The sequence below is a fragment of the Crocodylus porosus genome, unplaced genomic scaffold, assembly GCF_001723895.1.
Source record: "Crocodylus porosus isolate Cpor-Errol unplaced genomic scaffold, CroPor_comp1, whole genome shotgun sequence".
In the NCBI taxonomy this organism is placed as follows: domain Eukaryota; kingdom Metazoa; phylum Chordata; order Crocodylia; family Crocodylidae; genus Crocodylus; species Crocodylus porosus.
This window is the reverse complement of record NW_017728927.1, coordinates 2,428,516-2,437,701: the sequence shown is the minus strand read 5'-3', so window position 1 is coordinate 2,437,701 and position 9,186 is coordinate 2,428,516. Positions and strand designations below refer to the sequence as shown.

At 42.9% G+C, this 9,186-nt stretch overlaps 1 protein-coding gene across 1 annotated transcript in view; it reads right to left on the bottom strand.

Moving 5' to 3' along the window:
- Positions 1-4,590: 4,590 nt before the first annotated feature.
- ITPRIPL2 (inositol 1,4,5-trisphosphate receptor interacting protein like 2) overlaps positions 4,591-9,186 on the bottom strand; it is a 5,075-nt gene continuing 479 nt past the window's right edge. Inside the window, exon 2 of the mRNA XM_019542110.1 lies at positions 4,591-9,180. Coding sequence (XP_019397655.1) covers positions 8,475-9,180 — 706 coding nt within the window. The 3' untranslated portion in view covers positions 4,591-8,474. The remainder of the gene's footprint in view (positions 9,181-9,186) is intronic.

Sequence of the window (9,186 nt, the reverse complement as noted above, 5' to 3'; positions counted from 1 at the left end):
TCCACAGCATTATGGAAACAATGATAAAATATTTAAAAAGAAGAGAAGAAACAAGGATTGATGTTGGCCAAGTCAGGATTCACCCACCTCTTATTTAGAACACTTCATCAGCTTTTGTCAAGTTTGGACAACCAGGAAGCTAACACAGCTCCTGGGAAAGTATTTACAGTCTCCACATAGAAAGATTAAGTGGAGAGGTGTTCATATTTTAGAATCATTATGACTAGTCTGAACTTCCTCTTTTCATATCTGGTTAAACAAATAAGTCTCCAAGAGTACATTAGGTGCTCAGAGTAATGGACTTTGATTTATGCTCAAAAAACACGTACCGCAGCATGTCCCTCCACAATTGTATTGTGTAGCAGTCCACCCACCATCTGAGAGGCGAGCAGGAAACTGCAGGGAGCAACAGTTCTCTCCAGGGAACACTCCAGGAATTGCCTCATGACAGAAACCAAGTCCACGCAACTTACTTAAACCAGCCCGATTAACAGGCATGGTACAGACTTTTGCTTCTTTTATATGTATCACACATTGGTAGAATCCTAGCGTAGGACGAAATCTAAAGAAATACAATAAAATGCTATTCATAATCCACCATTCAGTTCACAGAAGCCTTTTGCAACAGATATAGAGGAATGATTCATTTCCTCTGTATCTGTTGCTCCAATGCTTACTTATACAGGGAGTGGAATTTCTGTATCTGTCATGCCAACAAGAATTGGACAACTCAACTACAACTGATATGTGCACAGGCTTTGTTGAAAGGCACAGACTTTGTCTTTTACAGCTCACACCAATTTAAAGTCAGCAGACTGTACTCTTGTACTGGATAGCATACGTCATTCAAAAAGCAATTCTCTTTCTTCCTCCCCAAAGATTGTTCCCAAGATAAAATACTTAATTTCAGGGTTTTCGTTCTGCAGGAGCCAAGGGTTGGAAGGAGCAAAAACTCAAGGCTGTCCTTCCTTGCCTATCTCCAACATTGTGTTTGGCAGCACAATCTTTTTTTTTAATTTTGTTTCAAGGGCCAAATCCATTCTGAATTCTATTGGGCAAAGCCCGATGGTCGAGTTTCAAATTTTGACTGAACAGAGCTCAATTGTTCAAGTCTGTGTGGCTCTACTACGGGGCCATCAGTGTGGGGCTTCGGGTGCTCCCCAAATCCATGGCAAGCATCCTGCGTGCAAGCCCCAAGCCTGGAGGCCTTGGAGTTCAGATGTCCCTTAATCTTGCTTGCTCTCAGCCAAAAGGCCAAGAGAAGCAAGCCAGGGGGGAAAGTAGAACACAGTCCCCCACTGCTACAAAACTGTGTAGTCAAGTTGACCGCGCTGCTGAAACGCACGATGTGGATAAAACTGAGCTTTGCACAAAAAATTACCATTTTCTCCCCTATCTGAATTTAAGAAATGGTTCAAAGAGCTGTCACCCTTATTTCAGTGTGAATTGTTACTACTGTTCCCCCTTTAACTGTTTTCTAACTCTTTACAACAGAATTTTTAATCCAAGCAAAGTATGTATTCCTATTTCTCTGAAAGGAATACACAAGAGAGATTATTTGTCCCTCTTCCCCCCACCTTCCATTTCTTAAATGCTGGCCACCAGCTTTCACAAGGTAACCATCTAAGCTTAGTGAAGCTGCTCCTGTCTTCCTGCTACCTATGCACTGCCATGTTCTACCATGCCCTAACATTATTTTATAAATCCTTGCGACAGGAAAGCTGTCTTTTTCCTTTGGGTTTGGAGGTAGTTGGCATATATTGGGGCATCATCAAAGTCGTACTTGAACTGATCCCTTTTGCAAAGGTTTGCTCGTTTTATTTTTACAGAGAAAGTTTGGAGATGTCAAGTGATATGCACTCAGTTGCCAGGTCTACAGTAGGCTCTTTGTGAGACGTGGGGGAAGTTACCTTACATACCTTCCAGTATGGGTTTCAGAGCTTTTTAAAACACGAGTCCTCTCCTCTCCCCTCTTCCAAAATAATGCTTTCCTACCCCAAGGTAATGGGGTTGAATGAGGTTTGCACTGCACTTAGGGGTCTAACAGAAAGTGCAAGGCCTTAAGTGGATACCAAGGGGCCTCCAATTCAGATGCTGAGCTAAAGACAAGCTATGTCTTATCAGTAAGTTTCAGGAAATGTTGTTGGTTTAATAATGCTTATTACAGTTCGTGTAAGTAACTTAAGGGAAAAAAGATATTAACAAGTCAGCTCTATGTTGCATAGCTAAAACAAAGCATAAACATACTTTATTCAAATAAATATGCATTTTTCTGGTTTAAATATTACCCTGTCCTACTGCCCCTTCCCTCTCATTGTTCCACCTCTAATTCATCTACAGTACTTGTGTGGCACATTATACTCTGTGGATTAAAATACTAACCATATGGTTACAAGAAATGTGGGGCTGGAAACCCCATTTATAGCCAAATCCATATAGAGATTCAACTCTCCATGACCATGGGTATTACAAATCTTGCCATAGTCATCAAAAGAGGTAGAGGGGCTGAACTCTAGAAACTGTTCACTAGGGCACCCCTGGGGCAGACCAGGACCGATGGATACAAACTCCTGGAAGGCTGCTTCAGGCTTAATACCAGGAAAAACTCCTTCACAGTCAGGGTGTCTAGACTGTGGAATAAACTCCCCCCAGAGGTGGTGCAGTCATCTACCCTGGTGGTTTTCAAGAGGAGACTGGACAGTCACCTTGCTGGGACCCATTGTTCTCCTGCCTAGAGTGGGGTAGCTGGACCCGTTGATCTGCAAGGTCCCTTCCAGCCTCTAACAATCTATGAATATCAATAAATGCTATAGTGGACACATATTACGATCAAACATTGGGAGTTCCTTGAACTCACTTTTCATGACCTACGTAGCTCAAATATTTACAGAGTCTGAATAGAACCAGAGCATTTTCCTCACTCACCTGCTAACTGTTCAAATTCAGTACCCTCCTTTGTAGAGGAAAAGGCTTGACAGGTATGTGTTTGAAGATGAAATGAAAAAACAGAGAGCAAAATTCTCATGTTTGAATTTCTTGGAGTCTTATGAGTTGGAAGGCATAAAAAGTCCTTTTCCTTCCAGGCAGCTCTGATTTGCTTTACCAGTACTTAATCAGCAGCTCGCTACTGACCTTGAGTGCATTACAAGGATTGCATTTGCACATAGGTGAAGATGTTTTAAACGATTTATTTGATGGGTCAGACACAAATGTGCTTTTCTTTAATACCAATTGTGCAAGCCTTAGATTTAAGAAAAGAGGGGGGAGGCAGCTAAACTAATTAATCAGAGAAGGGAAAATTCTCATACTTTACTCATTTTCTGCTCAAAAGAAACCTAGGACTCAGTATGAGATATATTGCTGAAGGGCTTTCACTTGAACCAATAAAGTATTTTGAAATTAAGGAGTCAATCCCACCAGCAACCACCATGGGTGCTGATCACTGCAATGGCATGTGAGTCAGTTTTGGAAGTGAGTTTATCATCTGAACAATTCAGCTGGCTGATTATTCTTCAGACAGTTGTAAAACCTTTGAGTCCTCTCCAAAAGCTTTTAATTTATGTGGATGTGAGGGGCAAGAAAGACTTCAGATGAATTACCCTGTATTTATTAGGCAAACGGAAGGTGGAGATCTTGCTGTTTCCCCATTCTCTAAATCAGTAATTCTCAACCAAGGTGACGTGACACCCTAGGGTGCCACAAGATCCTTGTTATATCAACACTGTGGGGTGTACAAACACAAACATATCATCACTCACAAGCTAAACCTAGAAATTTCATATAGAAATCCACATCAAAAACATTCTGACTGGGTGTGATCTTTCTTAGGTCTTTACAGCAGAATTGCTCTATTATTTTTCCGTAGACAAGAAATGAATGAAAGCTAAGAGCTGGTATTTTCCAAGAGGCACCCCAAGTCTGACAAGGGGTGCATTGAGTCTACAAAGTTGAGAATCACTGCTCTAAATGGAGTGTGCAATGGTACCAGCAACAAGAATATGGGTTTAGCATCTTACTCAAGGCTTATAAAGGCAGGATATCCTTCCAACTCCCTCCGCCTTCAACAGAGCTCTCCATGTGAAACAGAGTAAGGGCCATGTTGTATGACACTGAAACAGTCACGCATTTATACAGGCTGAGTCTGCACAAGATGTTGTGCCCTAAATCCGTGTGCAAGCATTCTTAGTGTACAACCCCAAAGCTGGGACCAGCAAAATAGAACTGACCTGTCCCACCTTGACAATATTGCAGCCAGTGCCCTGGCTGCACCGCCTCCTACAAACTCGATGGCTTCATTTTCAAGCTTGTGTTGAGCAACTCGGCCAGCTTCCCTCCTCTTTTATGGTTCTCGCTCTTTCTTGTTCCAAGCAGTGAATAACATTGGTTTGAGCCTGCACAGCTTTTATGCAGGAAGACTCCACAATACATGCAAGGGACCAGGGAGGTTTTGTTACTGGATATCTTCTACAGATCCCAGGATTGTGCCCTTGGACAGTCTACAGTGCTAGGCTCACTTTTGAGAAAACTGTCACTGAGCAATCACCTGTAGCCAAAAATTTAAGTTCTCTGTAAAAATCACTTAAGCACAGCTATTTCAAAACAGCGGTTTATTAATAATGAAATATTAAAAACAGGTAACAAATACTCCAACTTGGTCAGAAACAATAAAAGTGCAAATGTATTTTGTTATTAAATAGAAAATGAATTTATAACATTTGTTTAGAAATGGGCTAACATTTTAAGAATATAAAACACTTTCTTAAAACAATAGCAGCTGAACACTTATTCAGTTAAATCTTTGGTCAAAATAACTGTACCACGAATGTCTAATCCAGACAGACATATAGCACTATTTGTATTACACTGCAAAAAGATTCAAAACATAAGGAGGAATACTTAAGTGTCTTAAGAAATGAGGATGTCTTTGTAAAGATACTGATTTCAAATACAGAGCAAAGTCAGAAACTTATATGAATTAACTGTGGCTTCCACCTCCCCAATAAAAAGACAACCTCATAACTCTTACACCTTACAAAATTGGCTTTGTAGTTAAAATACACGTGTCTAAGTAATATGTGGTTCTTTATTGCATTCAGTTTAAATATACATTACACCGTAACTGTTCATGGTCTCAATCCTGCAAATACTTGTACAGAACTTCACTTATATGAACAAACCCAGGGAGGGAGGGGATCAATGGATAATCACGAGAGTCAAGTTCTACACATGCATATTTACTGGATAAAGCCCTAAAATAGCACCAGGAAACTAACAGTCACACCAGAGTAGTTTGCGTGTTGTAGAAAATGACTATACTAAACTGAACCCAAAGGTCACTTGTCACTTTGGTCAAATACGAACATACCTATGAGCATGCATTATCTGCATTATAGCAGATAAACTATTAAAGTAAATACCAACCCATGCCTCAATAACAGAGGTGCAGTTTAGTGATTGCAGTCTCCGATTCTACAACCAATTGTGTGCGTACACTTACCTTCATTCACTTGACCAGTCCCACTGACTTCAGTTGTGCCTACGTTTATCTTAGTCATATGAGCAGCCCAAAGGCATGTCCAAGATCAGAACCTAAGCTGGCTTTGGTTGTTTACGTCACCAAGAATCCCCCCTCCCACATATTGTTCTGTATCCAACAAGGACTCCCAGTCAGGACTAGTTGGATTCAATTATGTTAACAAGCTGAAAAGCAACAAGTTTTGCCTGTAACATGCAAGACTGAGGCCTTCATGAAGTCATAAAGGCTTATCTGTATTTAACATACAGCTTGGAGACACTGTTTAATGTAGTGCATGATTAAAACCCTCATTCCCAACCTTCTGTCTTGAGCCACCTAAAGATTTTTCACCACTCCCACCCCTTTTCTTTTGGATTATCCATAGGGCTACCCCGCTGAGAAAGTTACAGGTCCTCCTCATTTGTCTTTCACCCCAACATTTGAAATTACCTTTCAAAGCTATTGATAACCCTGCACCATACCTTATTATGCATTTCTTCATGTAACTTCCCTTCTGTGGCATCACTACTGAATAGTAATACAATATTTATACATCTATAATACATTTCCATGCATTATAACAACCAATATTGAACACACACCAAATTATTGCCTCTCCAAGACAACATTACACAAACAGGTATTTCATTAAGGTAGCCCTGGTGTCAGAATACATGTTTAGTAAATGCTCCAAGCAACAGGCAACCAGAATACCTTGGTCCAATTCTACAGTCTTTCCTCAGGCAAAGACTCCAATGACTAGGGAAAGCAGACTAGCTCCCCTTGTTTGCATGCCAGATGATACACACACATTATAGCCTTCCAAAAAGGCCAACCAAGGGAACCTTCATAGGTTTAGATTACCACAAACAAATAACATTTAACTATAAATATACCCTTTGTATTTGCAAAAGAGAAGCACAATGCCCATATAGAAATAATCTAACTTGAGAAAGTATCACACCAATTGACATTACCTGAACATAAAAGATGTAAAAAGTTTTAAAACACCTATAAAACTGGCATGTATGTAGGGATGTTTTTAACTGAAAAAGCTGAAGATTAAAAAGTTTGCTAATTTCTATTGCAGAGAACTGTTAGGGAAGACCATGGGAACATGCCAACATACTACAATTATGGCCTGATTTTGGCATTTCAAAATTTTCCAGCTGCTCCAAATTCATTTACCAATTTATAATTAAAGACTGCTTACAGTTCACATTAGACCTACTCCTAAAAACATTTAAGGCACGTGCTTAACTTTATGCAGGGTTTGGATCTTAATACATTTTATATTTCAAGATATGAGCTAAGTATGTACAAGGGTAGTATGCTGTATTACAACAACAACAACAAAACCTGGGACCGCTTTGCTGCAGTTCTGCAGGCCCCCTGTGATGCATTTAGTTCCACACACTTCAATTGCTTTTAGCAGAAGCCAAGAACATTTTACAGAGTAAGTCGCTCTGAAACTTTCTGAGCCTTATCCACAAACTATAATTTAATGCAACCTTGGCCCCGTAAGGCCTACCATAGTTTTGGGTTTTAGCTGAAAAAAAGATGAGATAAGTGTACAATGCACAGCAAACAGAGTAAGTGCTAACTTCCAAGTAAATTGAAATGTTGTTGTCTGAGGTATTCAGATAAAAGTCTTTCCACAACATGTGGAAACTACCTTGCTACTGTTTCTACTAAGGGAACAAACACTAGAGATGCTAAGTCTAAAAACTGCTTGCTGTACCATGGCGTTGTTCCAAGTCCCAGAAAATTGTAAATGGTACCCCAAAATACTTCACCAAAATAAATACAGACATATTTTGCTGCAGTATAGCATTATAAAGCCACCCCACCCATGGTACCTGCTGGTCTCTTGTAGAAGAGTGTGTTAGGGTCCTTCAACCAGGACCCCATTATTGGAGATGTAGCTGCTACAAATACTTAAAAACAACACATTTTGGAGTGGATTATTTTAAACTTCTGCACTATAGCAAAGAAGCAGTTCTTTGGTAATCCTTAAACATAAGGCTACTTCTAAGGAAGACTAACGCTTTATGCCTAAAGTGTGCTTATTGAAACAAAAAGGCTTATTGAAAACAACTTGCCTATCAACCACTTTTAATAATAAACAAAATAATGCCTCTTTTATATTCAAACACTTAGTGCAGCCAATTTCCACAACATGAAGGCCTTTATGAAAATAAAGTGCTATTATTTTTCTTTCCTCTACAAGCTGTATTATCCTATTCTAATCCTTCAGAACGACCTTTACTTTAATACAAACGTACAGCTCGATTCTTCCCACAGTTGTCAGGTTTCTTTTTCACACCTCATAATTTAATGTTATATTAATTTGCATATTATTTGTCTACATTTAGCACAGTAGATTAGATTAGACAGATCACCCTGAGGGTCTCACTGGGCAATGACTTAGAAATTCTAATTTAGGAGGAAGAAACCCTCACAGCCGGATCTCTCGCCCTTCTCACCAAATGAAGTACCCAAGTGTGCTGACATCTTTTGCATCCCAGGGACCTTGACCTGGGCGCTCTTTTGCATAGAGGAGGAGAAAGCTCTGGATGGGGTCACTTTTGTGACTAGAATTTAAAGACAGGATTCCACATGTGTCAGTCCGAACACATCCAATGCATCCAATTACTGAACCGGGTTTACAAGTCCCAGAAAAGGGACTGAAGGAAAAGAAAAATCCACCAGCGACAGACAGTGTCTTCCTGCAAACTTCACAAGACTTCTGTGAAAAATCACAAATACCTGGAGAGTGGTAAAGCTTTGGTCATCTCAGTCTTGGCTTCCTAGGTGTACCAGGCTAGGGGAATGGCTGCGATTTCTGCTGTCAGGCTGGCACAAGTCCCCCTAGGAAGCTCAGGCACTTTTCCAGGTGGCTCTGGCCTCGAGCACCCACTCCTCAGGCAGCAGGCAGCGTGGTGCTGGCCAGCAGCACTCAGTCGCTCTGGGCCTCCTGGCTGGCCTCGGGGACGTGCCGACACAGCGCTGGGCTCCTCCTCAAGTGCCGGGGGCCGCTGTACATCCTGATGATCTTGGGAGCCTGGCTCCAGGCCGCGAGCAGCTGGGTGGCGGCCGCGTCCAGCGTGGCGGCGTCGAAGGCGGCCAGCAGGTTGAGGGGGGCGGCCTCCCTGAGGAACCTGGGCACGGGCACCGCCTCGGGCACGTGGGGGTTGCCCAGGAAGAAGTGCATGAGCACCCGCTTGCGCAGGCAGTCCCGCAGGTACAGCACCAGCTCCTCCAGCCGCTCCACCAGGAACTGCTCCTGCCAGGCCTGCCAGGGCCCGCGCAGCAGCACGGAGAACAGGGCCGTCTTGAGGGCGTAGGAGGAGAGCACGCGGCCCCACTGGGCGCCCAGAGGCCCCTCCAGCCCGCGCCCGCTCAGGTCCCGCAGCCCCTTGAGGATCTGCAGGCACTTGAGGTGGCAGGAGTCGGGCGGGGCCTGCTGGCGGAGCCAGGCCAGCAGCCGCTGCTCGGGCTTGGAGGCGTCGAGCGCCCACAGGGCCTGGCGGGCGGGCACGAGGTAGAGCGCGTCGCCCAGCGGCAGGGCGGGCACGAGGCGCACGGCCAGCGCCAGGTGGCAGCACACGTAGTCGGAGCGCGGGCGCACCAGCAGGGTGGGCGGCCCGGCGCCGGCGGCCAGGCTGAGG